This window comes from Macaca fascicularis, chromosome 2 (genome assembly GCF_037993035.2).
Source record: "Macaca fascicularis isolate 582-1 chromosome 2, T2T-MFA8v1.1".
In the NCBI taxonomy this organism is placed as follows: domain Eukaryota; kingdom Metazoa; phylum Chordata; class Mammalia; order Primates; family Cercopithecidae; genus Macaca; species Macaca fascicularis.
Window position 1 is genome coordinate 33,462,617 of NC_088376.1, and position 19,265 is coordinate 33,481,881.

The window sequence follows — 19,265 nt, forward strand, 5'->3', positions numbered from 1 at the left end:
TATATTCCATATTTTTAAGGTAATGAAACTGAGGCATGGAGAAAACTCAGGGTCACAAAGTTAACAAATGATAGAGGCAGGACTCAAACTCTGAATATTCTGCTGATAATCACTGTTCTACAATGCCTAAGAAGAGAAAAATTACAAATTGCATTTAATTCATATGTAGTTGCTTACTTTTGGAAGAAAACATTCTCTGGTGGCTTCAGCCAGAAGGAACAGCCATTGACTGAGAAGCACATTTTTCACACCAGGTCCCAGGGCCTTAAGTGAGCTGGTTGATGAGTCACTTCATGTTTCTGCTAGACTCTCATCTCTAATGACCAGTTCTTCTGAAGGAGCTAGACCAAGCTGGGTTCAAATCCTGCCTCTACCACTTATCAGCCATCCTTTCTTAGCCAACTCATTCACCCTTTCCAAGGCTTGGTTTGCTCATCTGTAAAATGGAAATGATGATTATTCTACCCTCATAGTGCTTCAAGGAAGATTAAATGAAAGAAGACAAGCATAGAGCTGAGCACAAGACCCGAAGCAAACTAAATGCTTGATTAAATACTAAGAAAGTAGAAAAGCCAAAAGAAAGTACTGCTAATCTCATGGGAAATCATAAAAAAAAAATCAACTTGGAAAATACTAGCTACAGTTCATCTGGACAGAACCTCACACATCAAGTAGCCTCAATTGTACATGTAGCTTGCCTATGAAGAACACATGGTTAATTTTGTCCCCTGAACAAATTTCAAAGCAGGCCACTGGATAACTCATGCATATCTTGAGATTTCCCACAAATGCCATGAAAGGCAGCATAGCATCCTCACAGCATATCTCATCCCAGTCCAGATGGCCCAAGTCCTTCAGAGCCTCCCTTCTCTAAGTTTCCTTTCCAGCCCCGCTTCTCCCTAACATTACTGGAGCACATCTGGTGTTGTGGCTTGAGTCACTGGCCAAAGTCAGGCTACTCTCTGGGGGTGCTTCCCTGGAAATTCTGCTGAATCCCTAATTCCTTCCAAATCTTGCCCATAGGAAAGTGAGTCAGTTCCCCTTCCTCTGCCATTCTAAGGAAATTCTTTCACAGAGTTGAAGATGAGAATTTGGCTGGGTTGACATTTCCAGAAAATACACAGCACCATTGTGAGCTGTGGGTATATTTTATCCACACTTCTGCCAGATTATCTTGAAAGAAAATATTTTTGAAGACCTTGTCTCCCTAAGTAAGATGAATTATTCTCCAAGTAGAATAATCACACCTTGGGTTTGACTAAATTTTAGAGTTTTCAAGGTACATCATCCACATTTAGCCTCAGAGATTCTCATTCTAGTCCTGTAAGTTGGGAAGGGACCTATTTTTAGACATTTTGTAGATGAAATATACCTCTTTAGAAAATAGTTCTGAGGGGTATTTTAGAAAATGATTAAGATTTTGCTTATTTATAAAGAAAAAACTGGAAAAACAGTAATATTTCTGGTATGGGCTTGCAGAAAAAAATATTTCACTAACATGGTAAGTTAACCCTTTTGCTTCCACTAGAATATTTATGACTCTACTAGAATATTATGAATATCTTTTTCTTTTTCTTTCTTTTTAGAGATAGCATTTTGTTCTATTGCCCAGGCTGGAATGCAGTGGTGTGATCACAGCTCAGTGCAGCCTCAAACTCCTGGGTTCAAGCGATCCTCCTGCCTAAGCCTCTCAAGAGTAGCTGAGACTACAGGCACACACCACCATGCCGGGCTAATTTTTTAAATTTTCTGTAGAGATAGGTCCACTATGTTGCCTAGGCTGATTTTGAACCCCTGGCCTCAAGTGATCCTCCCACCTCAGCCTCCTAAAGTGTTGAGACTACAGGCATGAGCCACCACACCCAGCCATGCTTTTCTTTATGTTTAACAAACTGTGTTGGTTGGCCTTTTTAAAGAAACTGAAATGCTGTAGTTGAAAAACAGAGATCACGGTAACATCACAGGTAATGGTTAGTCAACTCCAAAACTCCAAAAAGGATCACAGACTCCAAAAAGTTTGAAATGTTCATTTAATTAATCTTCACAATTCCTAACACGCTATGGCTGAGAACTCTAGAAGTGTTTTTGGTGGTGATGTGCAAAGAATACAAAATATATGCTGTGGTCTGCACTTCTAGTTTCATGTTTGGTTGTTTAATCAGGGACCTCAATCTTGACCAGAAATTCTAAGAAGAGTTTGCCCCTGGGTTCCTGGTGGAGAATAGGAGGCCCATAAATTTCAAACATGTTTCTGCAATGCAAAATCCTGTTCAATTACTATAAATGTATTTAGTGATAAAGGAAGAATGGGGTGTATATATGACCAGTTCTTAGTCCTTTGTAAGAAGGAAAAGAAGCATCTCAAACAAGATGGTCAGTTCTCATCTTTTAGAACTGCCCAAGATGGAGTAAAGTAGTTAGACTTACCTCACAACTGTAACAAACAAAAGAGAAAATGCAAACAAAATATATGAAATAACAACTTTTAAGACACTGGACATTAGGAAATTTACAGTAATCTTTAGAGAAGGGAAACAGATGAACGCTACAAGTGCTCTGGCTTATAGCCTTGAGTGATCTCAGGCCATGGTACAAGAAGAGGGCATTGAGGAGGAGCCCATTGAGCTCCTGGAGCTGAGGAGTCAGAGCTGAGAGAACAGGAGGACCAAGACAGTGAGAGCTGACAGAGTGGGATACCAGAGGGGGATAACTGCACAGAGAGTAAACCCCAGAGGTCTGCAGAGGGTCTGCCTGGGTTATTCAGAAGAGTATTGACAGCACATGCATGTTAAGGAATTACCTGAGACCAGGGAAAGAACCCTCTTAAAATAGTGCCATTTACTCAACAGGATTAGGAATCATGTTTTTTTCCCACCAGCAAGACTGGAAAAGAATATAATTCACATAGTAATGGGGAGAAAACTTAGGAAGGTCTTGGCTCAGCAATAGGAAATAATTAGCCCTGAATTAACCACTGCTTTAGGCTCACCTAGCAAATCATAACAGCAAGATCCAAAAGGATCAAACTCTTTCCATGTATCTTAACTGCCTTCCAGAACTAAGCACATGGATATTTACAAGAATACAAAAGTATTTCACACCTAACAAGGAAAATTTCACAATGTCTCTCATAAGAAGCAGAAATGCACAAAACATAATGAAGAGTATAATCACTCAAAAACAAACCACAACAGACATAGATGTTAGAATTAGCAAAGATATCAAAACAGTCATTGTAACAGTATTCAATATGTTAAAAAGTTAAGTGGAAACATGAAAGGTATAAAAAGATTCCAGTAGAATTTGCAGGGTCAAAAACCATTGTGTCTGAGATGAACCATACACTGAATGGGATAATGGAAGATTAGATTTGGCAAAACAAAAAGATTGGCAAACTTGAAAACATAGCAATAGAAATTCTCCAAAATGAAACATGAAGGAAAAAATATTAAAAAAATGAAAAGAGTATTAGTTAGTTTCAGGATCTTCTCCCAATAATTGATTTAAAAAAAAAAAAAAAAGAAAGAAAAAATCAGCAGGAATATAGTAGGCTTGAGCAACACTGTCAACTAATTTGGCCGAACTGACATTTGTAGAACACTCCACCAACAGTAGAATATATAATCTTTTCAAGTGCACATGAAACATTTACCAAGATAGACTATGTTGTGGACCATAAAACAATGCTCAACATTTTAAAGGATTCAAGTGATAGCAAATGTGTTCTCTGACTGAAACAGAATTAAATTATAAATCAATAGCAGAAAGATCTTTGAAAACTCCCTAAGTGTTTGGAAACTAAATAAAGCACTTTTAAATAGTCTGTGGTCAAAGAATAAATAAAAGGGACATTAGAAAGTATAATATTTGGAAATAAAATAAAATCAATATGCCAGAATTTGAGGTTCCATTTAAGCAGTACTTAGGAGGAAATAAATAGCATTAAATGCCTATATTGACAAAAAAGAAATGTTTCAAATCAATGATCACAACTTCTACCTTAAGAAATCAGAGAAAGAAGAACCAGATAAACCCAAGGCAAGTGGAAGAAAGAAAATAATAAAAATGAAGTGGAATTCAGTGAAATTGAAAAAAGAGAAACAATAAAGTCAATAAACCCAAAAGTTGTTTCTTTGAGAAGATCAATAAAATTGATAAATCTATAATCAAACTCACCAGGAAGAAAGAGAAGACACAACTTCCCAATATCAGAAATGAGAAGGGAGATGTATTCCAAGGATATTAAAAGGATAATCAGGGAATATTATGAACAATCTTTTGTGTATAAGACAGCTTAGGTAAAATACACAAATTTCTCGCAATGTATAAACTACCAAAGCTTACTCAAGAAGAAGTAACCTAAGTAGCCTTATACCTATTAATGAGATTGAATTTGTAGTTCAAATCTTCCCATAAAGAAAACTCCAGGTATAGATGATTTCACTGGTAAATTCAACTAAAAATTTAAGGAAGAGCTAATACCAATTCTATGAAAACTCTTCCAGAACATTAAAGAAAAGGGAATATTTCACAACTCACTTAATTCATTTTATTATTTTTAATTTTTATGAATACATAATAGTTGTACATATTTTTGGGGTACATGTTATATTTTGATAGAAGCATTCAATGTGTAATGATCAAATCTGGATACCTGGGATATCTGTGAATAAAATGGTGGTTAACAGAAGCTAGGAAGGCTAATAGGGAGGCGGAAATAAAGAAGTGCTGGTTAGTGGGCACAAAATACTTATTAGAAGGCATAAGATCTAGTGTTCTCATGGTTAACAATAATTTATTATATACTTTAAAGTTAACACCAGTTAACAATAATTTATTGCATATTTCAGAATAACTAGAAGAGTAGATTTGGAATGTTCCCAACTCATTTTTTGAGGCCAGATTACCCTGATACCAAACCCACACAAAGACATTACATGAAAGGGAACCTACCGACCAACTACAGAACATCGTTCATACAGATGTGAACATAGATGCAAAATTCTAAAGAAAATTTTAGCAAGTTAAATCCAACAATAGATTTTAAAAGAGATAATATGGAATTTATACTGGAAGGCAGGGCCCATTTAACCATCAAACATTATCTAATAAAGCATTTTCACAGTTAATAACTTCACCCATGGTGGTGGGGTATTTTTTTGACATTTTATTTCTATATTAGGTTTATAGTATTAATAAAGGTTGACTCATTTGTTGTTGTGAGAATTAAAATAATGTAAAAGTATCTAATAAAGGGTTGAGTAGAAATGGAGATCAATGCATTTCTGCCAGTTAAAAATCTACTTTTTCTTGATTAGGTTCACAAATTCCCTTCTTTCATAAAACCAAAGAACATTGGCCATCTACTTCCTGTCTTTCCGAGCTGGCATTTCCTGTTGCCGCCTCACCAATCAGCCATCGTTCATATGATTGTAGACAGGCTTCATGATCCCTAAGGCTTAGAGCAGAGCTACTTGAAGTGCTGGTCTGCAGCAAGATAAGAAGCTTGTCTCAGAATATAAATCAAGACAATGTTTTCTTCAAAGAGAAAGTCTTGCTTGAAAATAAATAAATAAATAAATGTCAGCTGAACTAATCAGTGTGCTTAGTAATATAGTTGACTTACATCATGGTGCAAACTCCTTACCTTAAAGTGGGCTGATGAACTGTTTGCAGGCACTTTGAGTACCAGCTTCTTAGAGTATGTCATATCTCACACAGCATTTAGATTCCAAAGTCAGCACTTGTTTATACTTGCTCTCACGACATTGCTGTATGATATATATTTTTAATACATATATAAAGGTTTTTGTGCTTGTGCCACCAATAAATGTAACTTTAGTATCTCTACTTTCTCTTGAGGTCATTATATATAATTAAATTTCATGCAAATGTGTACTCCAAAGTTTTTAGCCATGTGGAGTACATTAAAAATGAATGTTTCTCATCTTGCATATTAAAATCGCTGGAGGATAAATCAGTCCTTTCACAAAGATCTGAGATAGGATAGCAAATGGGTTTTTTCTTATGTGACAATATGTGTCAAATGGTAATGGCTCTGCATGTGCTATGTGGGTACAGATTTGGAGGGTGCATCTGGGAACAAGCAATGTGATTATTGATGTCTGCCATGAGTATGGAAATGAAGCATGGTAATACCCTTATGCTGTGTATTTGCCATCCATGACTAGGAGCTCCAAACTTATCTTTCATTAAAAAGAATGACTTGAGTTATTCTGTTGCAGGACATGAAAATTATGGCAGAAAAGAAGAACCAGATCATACTAATGAACCTGGAGATGTCTCTCTTCAAGAATATTACATGGATGTGGCTTTCCTTATAGATGCTTCCCAAAGAGTAGGAAGTGATGAGTTTAAGGAAGTAAAAGCTTTTATAACCTCAGTGCTTGATTACTTTCACATCGCCCCTGATCCACTGACCTCCACCTTAGGAGACAGGGTTGCTGTCCTGAGCTACTCTCCCCCAGGCTATATGCCTAACACTGAAGATTGCCCTGTCTACCTGGAATTTGATTTGGTTACCTATAACAGTATACACCAAATGAAACATCATCTCCAAGACTCTCAACAGCTCAATGGAGATGTTTTTATTGGCCATGCCTTGCAGTGGACAATTGACAATGTCTTTGTAGGAACCCCCAATCTAAGGAAAAACAAAGTTATCTTTGTAGTATCTGCTGGCGAAACCAACCAGTTAGACAAAGATGTCTTAAGGAATGTGTCTCTGAGAGTTAAGTGTCAAGGCTACTCCATATTTGTGTTTTCCTTTGGCCCTAAACACAATGACAAAGAATTGGAAGAATTAGCCAGCCACCCTCTGGATCATCACTTGGTCCAACTTGGCCGAACCCACAAGCCAGATTGGAACTATATCATCAAGTTTGTCAAGCCATTTGTCCATTTAATCAGACGTAAGTCATTAATTCTCTGATTGTTTTTGCGATAGATTTAATGTTTCTGTGTACAGTCCATCAGCAGACTTAGTAAAATGATCCTCACTTCAGTTAAGGGTGGTAGAGTATAAGTGAGTAGGAGGCAGTAAAAAATCTCAGAGAAAATTCCCAGATTTTTTGACCATGAGCCTTGCTGCTGCACTGCCAAAGTTTTAGCCAGGAAATCCTCAAATGGATGAAAAGTGCCCTTTAGCCCTAACCTGTGAGTGTTTACTATGTGTCAGGTTCTGTAAATTGATTGTGTCATTTAATCTTCAGTGCAGTCCTCAGAGGAAGGTATTTATAACCCCATTTTGTAAGTGAAAAAACTGAGATTCAGAAATGTTAAATAAACTGCTTAAAATCTCACAAGTAATAATTAGTAAATTCTAGACTCAACCCCTCACATTCTGACCCCAGGGCTCTGCTCTTGTCTCGTAAATCATACTTTAATTACTAAACCCTTAGCAAGGTGTACTGCTGTAATAAATAATATCGCAGTGACACTGCCCTCCACCTACTCCAAGGACTTCTATTTTGTCTTGTCATTATAAATTAACCTTAGTTCTGACTTGAATTCTTATGAACCATAGGGACAAATCTCCTCTGAAGCCTCTATTCCAGACAGCTGGCAGGGATTTTTAAGGGTGTCTTTACACAGTGGGGCTTTGAGGGTGGCTGCCCCAGCCTCTGCTCATGTGTTGTGGCTTTAGACAAGCATATAGCAGCACATCCAAAACCTTGTAACATCAAACAAATCGTAGCCTGTGCTGGGAATTAGGAATGTGGCAGAGGTTACATTGAATGGTCTCTGCAGCTGCTGCAAGTTTACTAGAGAATCACAAGGATGCAGGTTTTCTGGAATGCATAAAGCCCCAGGGCTTACATAGTTCTCAGGAATCTTGGAATTTAGCGGTTATATTTAGTAGCAAGTAAAAATGTGGCTTCTCCCAACCCCAAGATAAATAGGGCAGACAATTTCAATAGCTAATAGAGTCTTCTCCCAGAACTTAAAGTGTATTTTCAAAAAATAAAAAATAAATAATTTTTTTAAAAAATAAGAGTCTTCTAGAAAGATCTTCCTTTTATAGGGAGAGAAACAAATGATAGGAAGAATTTAGAGATGTCCTTAAATTATATCACAAGTTTGTGATAGAGCATTGGAATTCTTTATTCAATGACTGGCTGTATCCTCTTGACTCTGCCAAGAACAAACAATTTCCATGTTAGAGTGTGCCTATTTTGCCAAGTCTGTTATAAAAGTTGTTCTTGAAAACACTGCCAACCACATGAAAAGATGAACTGACTTTGGGTGAGATAATAATGTAGATGGGTAAAATGTAGACTAACCAGCCCACTCTCTCTCCAGGTGCCATCAACAAATATCCCACCAAAGATATGAAAGCCACATGTGTTAACATCACCTCTCCCAACCCAGAGAACGGTGGCACAGAAAACACTGTATTGTGAGTTGAGAAATTCCAAGTTTGCATCATACCACAACTGGAAACAGTCCTTAAGAAAACTGTGAAATGAACAGCATTTTAGTTTTCAAGATCCAAGTGTGTGTGTGTGTGTGTGTGTGTGTTTTAAATGCTACTTGTTTGTGATGATAGCACAGGTCTGAAATTAATCACAGATAGAACAGGACTTATATTTGAAAGAACTATGTTTCCATTTCTGTTTGTTTTACCAAAAATGCCTCCTATTAGTACCTTATCAGTAACTAGATAACGTAACTCTAATATTGGTTACTGCCAAAACAGAAAACTTATATCAAAGATGCCATGTAACAATTTTAGAGCAGAATAAAAACATAAAAAACAAAACACGACATTTGGCGATTTAGAAAACAAAACACATATGAGGATTGGCAGGAAAGATTCTTTCAAGTTTGATTTTACAAAGTACAACCCTAAGTACTCAATAAAAATTTCATGATAGAAATTATATTGGTTTGGAATTCTAAACTGCAGAGACAAATGTCTAATTTCCCTTCAGAATATTAGAAAATTGCACAAGTCAAATTTCATTCGTGAACTGCACTTGGACTATTCCAATCACATACATAAAATGGGTTCCTCTTATATTATCTGGTATTCACATTTAATCTTTCAGGGGACTTGGCTAACTAATTTTTTATCTCTCTTCTCTATTACTTCAGACTTATTCCTGGGATATATGAAATAAAGACAGAAAATGGTGAGCTGTTTGATGAATTTGATTCCCAGGTGCAACATTTCCTTGTATTAGGGAACAATCATAGTAATGGTTCTGGGACAGCTACTGATTTGATGCAGAAGTTATACCTGCTCTTTTCAACTGAGAAATTGGCAACGAAAGACAAGGAAAAAGCACATTTAGAAGAAATTTCAGCTCTAGTGGTTGATAAACAGCAAGAAAAAGAAGGTAATCTTGAGTACCATAGAGTTGAAGACCCTCAAGTACCTTTGTTTGGATTTTCCCCTGGTGGAAGATGAGCAGTTAGAATTCACTAGGAGAGGCAGAGATGACAGGATGAGGATAAAGGAGGGGCTTATCATCTAAGGATCCAAGGGAGATAAAACTTCAGAAAGGCAAAAAATAGTCTTTGTTGACATATTCAGAATTACAAGCAGGTATAAATGCTTGGTGTGGAGTCAGGAAATTGGGAAGTGGGAGGGACAAGAACAAGGACAGCAGATCCCAAGTAAGCAGGAGCAGCCCTGCATCTTTGTCCAAGATTGGGGTGAAGGGGAACTGTGCAAGGAGCCTCCAGAGTTTTAATACTCGATATCTGCTCTCTCCTTTAGCAACTAGAGCTTTTGTGGTTTGAGATGGAGGCCCCTAGCTGAGCCTCAGCCTCAGTGGGACATAGAGAGGACAAGGCCACCATGGTTCTGAGATCTCTGTGGAGACTGTGGGCAGCTTTATAGGCTGGGTGGGGAAATGGACCTACAGCTAAAAGCAAAATAGGAGATGGACAGCAGGAAGCTATTGGCTCTACGGCAGTGATTCACAGTCCTTTCTGTGTCCCAGAGTCATGTGGGAAATGACTTTAAAATAAATATTCCTGGGTATCTACTAAAGCTGAAAATATGTATATCCAATGACCCAGCAATTTTACTTCATTGTATATACCCAATAGAAATATACATATTAACCAAAAATCATGTAGTAAAATGTTTATAAAAGCAGAATAAAAAAATAAATTTTGGATATTTATATAATAAAATCCCATACAGGGGCATGTATGTATACTTCAAAATATATATATACACACACACACACACACTTATAAATATAGATATAGTTAAAGCTCTAGATATATATATATACACACACACATACATAAACATATGTATAGTTTTAGATATGGGTATAATTGTAGGTATATCTATATGTAGAGAGAACAAAATCAGCAAAATGATGGAAAATAAGAGAAGTGAACATAGAGAAAATAGGAAAAATACAGACACACACAGAGAGAAGATAGATATAATAAAAATTAAATATAAGTATATTGAAATATCTGGTTCTCATCAAAATGGAATAAGTTCATTTTTGTTTCAAAATGGAATAAGCCCATATCACTTATCTTTTCCACTGATTACAACTGAAAATTCTGGATGAAATACAAAAAGCAACTACCTGAGGACTCTGAAAAGTAAGCAAAAGCACGTATATTGTGAAGGGGCATGAGTTTCTCATTTTCTTTTCTCTCTTCTTTTGAGGCTTTATGCTGAGGGCAAGTCCAAAGACAGGAACTGTGTGGCAGTGAAGTAGATGGCTGAACCTCCTTAGAAACCCCATCTTTTTGGCCAGAAGAACTAGGAAAAAAGAGGCCCTCTGCATTAAAAACGTCCTACTTTTTTTCACCTTTTCTCTCATGGGTTTGCCTTGAAGGCAGGCATCAGTTGGCAGCTAAGTGGAAAGCTAGACACTTAAAATTAAAGAGAAACCCTTTCTTTCTTGCTGAAGGCTGAAAGAGTGAGGGTTGTGATCAACTCAGTATACCACTGGAGGCTATTTGAGTAAACAGCAAACTGTTCTCATAAATGCAGAATGTTGGCAAACTGACCCACTGCATATGCCACCCAGAAGGAATGCTGAGGGCAGTCATGCCCCAAAAGCAAGTGTTTCTGTAATTAGGTACATCTGAAGCCTGTTAGTAATGATATGAACCTGCGATCAATTAAGCAGCTGTCCCATCATTACCTCTTCCTCTCTGCTCTTGCTACTCAATAAATACAAAGGGCAGTGGAAGCTCAGGGACTGACTTTGCTCACTAGAAGCAGGGAGCTCTCTTCTTCTCTTGTTCCCCTTCCTTTAAAAGTTTCTTTTGTCTTAAGTTTTCATTTCTACGTTTGTCCCTTTGTTCAGTCTCATAATTATGGTCTCAAGCAGTAACAGTAGGAACTTGTAATGACGGTCTCAAGTAGTAACAGCAGTAACTGTCGTAGTGATGGTCTCAAGTAGTTCTGGCCAGAGAAACTGGAAAAGAAGACCTCGTGGGCCAGCATGTGTGGGTAACCTTAGAGAGAAGAGAGCTGAACAAAGGAACACTCTACTTGTAGTTAGGGGACCTATATAAGTCTCAGGCTCTTCCCTAAACTGTACATGGATAAGAAAGACCCAGAAAGGATAGCAAAGGCCCTAGAAACTAAACTGTGACTGTTACTCACAGATAATCAGACAGCACTTGCATGCTGAACCTGAGATGATTGCCTGCTAAAACAAAAATATTCTACAGAGAATCATAACAGTACTTAGAGTCTAAACAACATAATATTCAAAATGTTCAGGATACAATCCAAAATTATGCAACATACAGAGAACCAGGAGATGTGAACAATTCTTAAAAAAAAAAAAAAGACAACCAACAAATGCCAACCTCAAGGTGACTCTAATGTTGCAATGATCAAAGACATTAAAGTAGCTATTATAAGTATGCTCTATGAGGTAAAGGTAAATAACTTTAAATGAATGGAAAGATAGACATTTTCAAGCAGAGAAATAGAGATCACAAAAAAGAACCCAAAGGAAATTTTAGAAGTAAAAAATACAATATCTAAAATTTTAAAACATTCACTGGATGAGCTTAATAGCAGAGTGATGATGAGAGAAGAAAGAGTCAGTGAAGGCTGAGTGCAGTGGCTCACACCTGTAATTCTGGCACTTTGGGAAGCTGAGGTGGGCAGATCACTTGAGCCCAGGAGTTTAAGACCAGCCTGGGCAACATGGTGAGACCTCATCTCAAAAACAACAGCAAATTAGTCAGATGTGGTGTCTTGCACTTGTACATAGTCCCAGCTACTCAGGTGGCTGAGGTGGAATAATTGCTTGAGCCCCAAAGGTCAAGGCTGTAGTGAGCTATGATCATGCTGCTGCACCCCAGTCTAGGCAACAGAGTAAGACCATGTCTCAAAAAAAAAAAAAAAAAAAGAAAGAAAGAAAAGAAAAGAAAAAGAAAAGTCAATGAACTTGAAGAAAGATTAATTATAGAGTTATACAAACTGAAGAGAGAAAAGATTGAGAAAAAGGCAAACTGAACCTTGGAGACTTGTTGAGTATCAGAATGTCTAACATTTGTTTCACTAGAATTCCATAAGGGAAGTAGAAATATTCATGCCAAAAAAAAATTTTAGGAAACAATGACCAAAAATTCCCCCAAATTGGTGAATTACCCCTAAATTGTTAAAAGATATAAATTTACAGATTTTAACAGCTAAAAAAAAAAAAACAACAACAATTCAGACACATCATAATCAAACTGCTGAAAACCAAGGATAAAGAAAAAAATATTGAAGCAGCTAAGGAAAAACTATGATACACAATAAGGGAACAACTCAAATGACTGTCGATTTCTCATCAGAAACCACGGAGGCTAGAAGACAGTGGAACAACTTCTTTTTTTTTTTTTTCTTTAATGTACTGAAAGAAAAGAACTATGGACACAGAATTTTATATCCAGTAAATATATCCCTCTCCCTCTGGAATAAAGACAAAATAAAGGTATTCTCAGATGAAGGAAAATTAAGAGAACTTGTCACCAGCAGACCTGTTCTAAAGGAGAAATATGTGACAGCCAGGGAGTTGGAGTGAGGTCAAATGACCGGTGACCCAGTGGGCAGGAGACATACTGGGCAGGTGAAATTAAGGAAGGGACACAAATGAGAAATCAAGTGGGTGGTTGAAAGGGAGGAAAGCTGAGTAAGAGAAAGTGGTGAGAACCAGACACAGATTGCCCATGTGAATAGCTGTACTGTCTGTGAGATAATTTCATACCCATGGTTTCATTGGATTCCCTTAAAAACCCTTTGTGAGAGACAGGAATTAATATCCCTAGTATGCAGATGGAGAAACTGAGACTCAAAGAGGTTTAGTGCCTTGCTAGTGACTCTGTTTTGGTAACTTCTGATTCAGGATGCTTTACAAACATCTGGAGGAAGGAATAAGGGGTAGATCAGAAACAGAAACAGTGGGTTGAAGAGAAGGTGTATTAGTTTGCCTGGACTGCCGTAACAAAGACCATAGACTGGGTGGCTTAAATAACATTGATTTATTTTCTCATGGTTGTGGAGGCTGGAAGACCAAGATCAGGGTGCCAGCCTATAAGGTTCCTGATGAGGGCTCTCTTCCTGGCTTGCAAATAGCTGCCTCCTCTCCTTGGCCTCACATGATAGAAAGAGGATCTTGGTGTCACTTTCTCTTTTTATAAGGGTAACGATTCTGTAAAATCAGGGCTTCACCCTTACGACCTCATTTAACCTTAAATGCCTCCTTAAGGGCCCTGTCTTCAATACAGTCACATGGGGTTAGGGCTTCACTATATAAATTTGTGGGCAAGAGACACATTTCAGTTTATAGCAGGGGATATAATTAAAAATTACTCACAGGAAAGAACCCTGTAAAATGGTGGTTCCCAAACTTGTCTGTACATTAGAATCACCTAGTTATTTTTTTAAAAGTCCAAAGTCTTGCCCACACCCCATATCAATTAAGTTACATTAGAGGTAAGACACAGGCATCAGTTATTTTTTTTGTTTTGTTTTGTTTTTTGAAGCTCTCAGGTGATTTCAATGTGCATTCAAGTTTGCAAAACACTGCTATAAATCCTGGTTGAATCATTCCTGTTAGACAGCTTTACATATCTCAAGGTGATTTGCTGCTGAAAATAGTAAGGTTGGTAGAATCAAAAGGATTATCATCAAGTGTGCATCTTTGTTGTTTGTTATTATTCTTCATTATTTTCTCCAAAAGTTTTCTGCATTTTTCTATTGTAATGATATGTTATACATCTAGAAATAGATGGTGTCTTTAATTCTTTTTCTTTCAGATCTCTAGCCAACAGCTTGGGTTAGTTATACTTGGCCAGTCCTGCTCCGTGAAGTCAATCTGAGCCTCTTCAGAAAATATCAGCTTGACTTTTTCTTGCACTCCTGAAAGCTTAGTGACTGGAAATCACTGAGTTGTACTTTATCTTTTTGCAGATAAGGAAATGGAAGCTACAGACATCTGAAGCATCTTACCTAAGAATTCACAGTAATTAATCCAATACTTTCGTCATAGTGATTCATACTCTATGTTTATAGAAAATAAGTTTACCTTAAAGTTAGGCCATGAAACAGAAATAATAAAATCTATCTCTGAGTTGTTGAAAAGTTGAAGATGATGCATATAAAGCTCAAAGTACACACTATCCCTGGAATATAATCAACTAGTATTATCCCTATTTGAATTATCTAAGTTTGATCATCTATTTGACAATTAAAAATATAAATCCATTGTATAGAATTATCACTTTATGTTATTTTATTCATCTTTTGTTTTCCTAAAGAGATTGAACTTTCCTTTTCACCTGTCCATTTGTTTGATATTTTCATTATATATTTCTACTTAAAGGACAGATTTTCTGTTTGCTCATTATAAAGTACATTTTCAACAATTTGATGTAGATATTTTTAAGTGGAACTGTATCTTTTTTTCTTTATGCCAAACCCAAGGCTTGTTTCTTAGTCTTTATTTTTCCAGTATCAACTGTAGTGTTTCTCAAAGTTTATTCCCTGGACTAGCCACATCACCATCATCTGGGAACTCATTAGAAATGCAGATTCTTGAATTGTATCCCAGACCTACCGAATCAGAAATTCTGGAGGTGGAGCCTCCAGAGTTTGAGAACCACTGACCTAGTGTTATAAATATCAAGTCTAAATCAGACTTCTTTAATAGGGGTCCTTTCATTGGATATTAATAGGTATTTGGGAAAAAAAAATTTCTCTAGAAATCACTGATAAGTAGATATGGGTTTTTCTGCAGGACTTTTTATTGTCTTTAATGGAATATTAAATTATATTAATATTCTGAGAAAACAGCTATAATCAAACCAATTTGGACACAGAATCTTTTAACGCATTTTATAGGGCTAGTATTTTGTAGTAAACACTTCAGGAAACAGGAGTTGAAAGAGTGAATCCTGGAGCCAGCTGTAAATTTGAATCCTATTTCTGCAATTACTGGTCATGTGATCTTGGGCATGTCACATTGCCTCTCTCAGCTTCCGTTTCCTCATCTGCAAAATGGGGATAATAATATAACCTATGTCATTGGCTAATGTAAGCAGTAAATGAATATGAAGTACTTCAAACAGCTCTTAGCATAGAGTAAAAGCTTAATAAATGTTAGCTACTATTTAAAATTGTGATCATGTTGATGATGACAGTGATGATAACAAATGATATCAGAGCTAGTGGTTATGGTGAAAAGAACACCAGATTGGGAATGAGGAGACTCCAGTGCTAGTTTTAGTTCTGTCACTAACTGGTTTTATGATCTTGAGAAGTTACCTGATTGCTCTGGTCCTAAACTTTCTTCTCAGTGTAATGAAAAGCTTAGACAAGGCCAGTGTTTTTTATACTGGGGTATACATACTGGGTGACACACAAAGATTTTCCAGTGCGTGGATTTCAAAGGCTAGTCTTAAAGGGCTCCATCTACCTGAGAATGTACTTGTGTCTGAGGAATCACAGAAGGGCATCTTTTTCTGCATCCCCTTTTAAAAACATCCCCCACTTCACACACACTAAACAGCACATCTCTTGGCCATTCTGAATCTAACTGTGGTGCTTTGCTCTAGATGTAAAACCCCTCTAGGGAGGTATTTGGGGTGGGGTGGAGTGGGGATTGTCAAACTAGGAGTCATTTAAAAATATTCTGTCTGTAGTCTTTCTTTAATCAAAGCACCATAAACCCAGGTAAGGCTTCAAATCTTTTCCATCCTGTACATACTTCTGTTAAGGAAGAAGTGTGTTGCTAGAAATGGAGTATTTGAACTCATGTTAGAACGTTTTGAATTCCGGTGTATCATGGAGTGAGGGTGATAGCAATGATGATAAATTTCATTTTGTAATCTGGCCCCTCCCATTTCCCAACTATTGTCAAAGGGTGTATCTCTCCTGACTGGGATTTCCATGAGAACAAACAGTGAGTGTATTGGAGATAGACTGATGAAGAATGCTATGGCCTGAATGTTTGTGTCCCCCCAAAGTTCATATGTTGATATCCTAACCCCTAAGATCATGGTATTAGGAGTTAGGACATTTGTGATTAAGTCGTGGGGGTGGATCCCTTATGGAGGGATCAGTGTCCTTATAATAAAGGAGACAGAGGGACTCCTCTTCCCTTCTACCATGTGAAAATTTAGTGAGAAGGCACCACGTTTGAACCAGAAAGCAGGTCCTTCACTAGATGCTGAATGGGCCAGTGCATTGATCATAAGCTTCCCAACCTCCAGAACTGAGAGAAATAGATTTGTCTTGTTTATAAGTCACCCAGTTTATGGTAGTTTGTCATAGCATCCTAAATAGACTAAAACAGAGAGCAAGCATTCTTTTGTCAGGCAAAAAACAAAAAAAAAACAAAAACAAACAACAACAAAAAACAAAAGCCACAAAACAGAAAACAAAACAAAAACCCACTATGGCAAGAGCTATCAACCTATCTTGGGATAGAATCATAGTAAGATATCATCACAGGAACCCCCAATACCATAATTATTTCAACTGAGAGATGAGATTAGACTCTTTCAAAGGCAGAGCGTGTGTGGATTGGCTTTTACAATAAAGACCATTTCTTCCAATTAGGCTACATGGGGAACATTTCTCATAAAGTGAATGAACTAAATTGAAGTTTCAAAATTCTGAAGTAAAAACATACAGAAAAGATGATTAAAATATTTTATCAAAAAATATACTAATAATATAAGTGTCAAGTGTGCTTAATTTAGCAATATTAAACTTTTGCAAACATTTTAGTTTTTCAAGATAAATACAGTGCCTCTCCGTAAAAGAGTAACGGGTATAATTAATAGCCGTTTGATAAATTTGGTAAAGCACTTTTAAAAAAATATTTCTCAGAAATTAGAAAATGTCATCTAAATGACTAGATAACTGATTCTTTTGTAAAACTTTTTGAAAGATTACTGGGTGATTTTTGGGATATGATTCAGAAAGAAGTCAAATAGTTGCTTGACATTGCTCTGATAAAACTCCTTCAAGATCCATTGATATAAATAATATTTATCAGTGCTTAAATATATAACAATAGATATTAATAATTCTATCAATTCTGATATTAAATCTTGCCTTACTCTAGCAAAAACAGTAATAAGTAAAAATAACAGGGAAAAACTATCCATTTCATTAATAAATGTATTTTGAGCAAAAATGTTTACTTTTTGTCTTAATAGAATTACCAAAATTTAAATATATATATTGTTTTGATAAATTCTAATGATAATTCATCTTTAAAAAGTGTTAATACATAGAAGCTTATCGTCATAGAAAATAAGAACATACACTTAAATATATATATTTTTACAGAGAATTATGATTAGGCAAACAAAATATTTTAAAGCATATAAACATATTAGAGTTAGAATGAAATTCTATGGGGAAAGTGGAAGGGAAATACAAATTTAAGGAGAGAAATGAACACTATAAACTATCTGACATTTAAACATGAGCATGTTTGCATATATTTTTGGTAAATAATGGTAGACTCTGTTGGATAAGTTAAGAGAGAAATGTTGAGATTTTATTTTTAAATGTCAGTTTTTATAATATGTCACAACGTACATCTTTTTCAACCACTTAAACTCATAATGGAAAAAAATAGACATTTAAAATGTTCAAGGCAAGAAGTAGATGTTTTGTTTTCCTTTGAGGTGTGGCTGTAAGCAAAATTTTTTCAGACAACTAGGCTGGAGCCTCTCTAAGATTCTGTTTTAGACCAGATTCCCCTGAAGCCAACCCAGAGTTGGGAATTTCTGTGCATGTGAGTTATTGAGGGAGTTCCCACAGGAGAACCAGTAAGGAAGGAAGCAAGACAGGGAAGGAGTGGAAGGCAAATAAGGGTGTCATCTCAGGCGAAGTCCCATAGAGGGCAGCTTAAGCCTGATCCTTCAAGGAAACGCAGGCGTCTAAGTTAGGCTGCAGAGATGTTCTGAGCTGAGGCAAGAGAGTTAGGCTTCCTTTTTTTTTTTTTTTTTTTTTTTAATCCTTTAAGTTCTGGGATACATGTGCAGAATGTGCAGGTTTTTTACATAGGTATACATGTGCCATGGTGGTTTGCTGCACCCATCAACCCGTCATCTACAGTAGGTATTTCTCCTAATGCTATCACTCCCGTTGCCCCCCATCCCTCGACAGGCCCCAGTGTGTGATGTTCCCCTCTCTGTGTCCATGTGTTCTCATTGTTCACCTCCTACTTATGAGTGGGAACATGTAGTGTTTGGTTTTCTGTTCCTGTGTTAGTTTGCTGAGAATGATGGTTTCCAGCTTCATCCATGTCCCTGCAAAGGACATGAACTCATTGTTTTTTGTGGCTGCATATTATTCCCTGGTGTATATGTACCATATTTTCTTTATCCAGTCTATCATTGATGGGCATTTGGGTTGGTTCCAAGTCTTTGCTATTGTGAATAGCGCTGCAATAAATATACGTGTGCATGCGTCTTTATAGTAAAATGATTTATAAATCTTTGGGTATATACCCAGTAATGGGATTGCTGGGTCAAATGGTATTTCTGGTTCTAGATCCTTGAGGAATCGCCATACTGTCTTCCACAGTGGTTGAAACTAATTTATACTCCCATCAACAATGTAAAAGCGTACCTATTTGTCCACATCCTCTCCAGCATCTGTTGTTTACTTTTTAATGATCGTCATTCTAACTGGCGTAAGATGGTATCTCATTGTGGTTTTTATTTGCATTCCTCTAGTGACCAGTGATGATGAGCCTTTTTTCATTTGTTTGTTGGCTACATAAATGTCT

The 19,265-nt window shown here is 36.7% G+C and overlaps 1 protein-coding gene across 1 annotated transcript in view; it reads left to right on the top strand.

Moving 5' to 3' along the window:
- The window catches only part of COL6A5 (collagen type VI alpha 5 chain), a 123,624-nt gene that overhangs the window by 101,346 nt on the left and 3,013 nt on the right, over nt 1-19,265 (top strand). Inside the window, exons 38-40 of the mRNA XM_065539880.2 lie at nt 6,246-6,932; nt 8,323-8,419; nt 9,118-9,362. Of these exons, the coding sequence (XP_065395952.1) occupies nt 6,246-6,932; nt 8,323-8,419; nt 9,118-9,362 (1,029 nt within the window). The remainder of the gene's footprint in view (nt 1-6,245; nt 6,933-8,322; nt 8,420-9,117; nt 9,363-19,265) is intronic.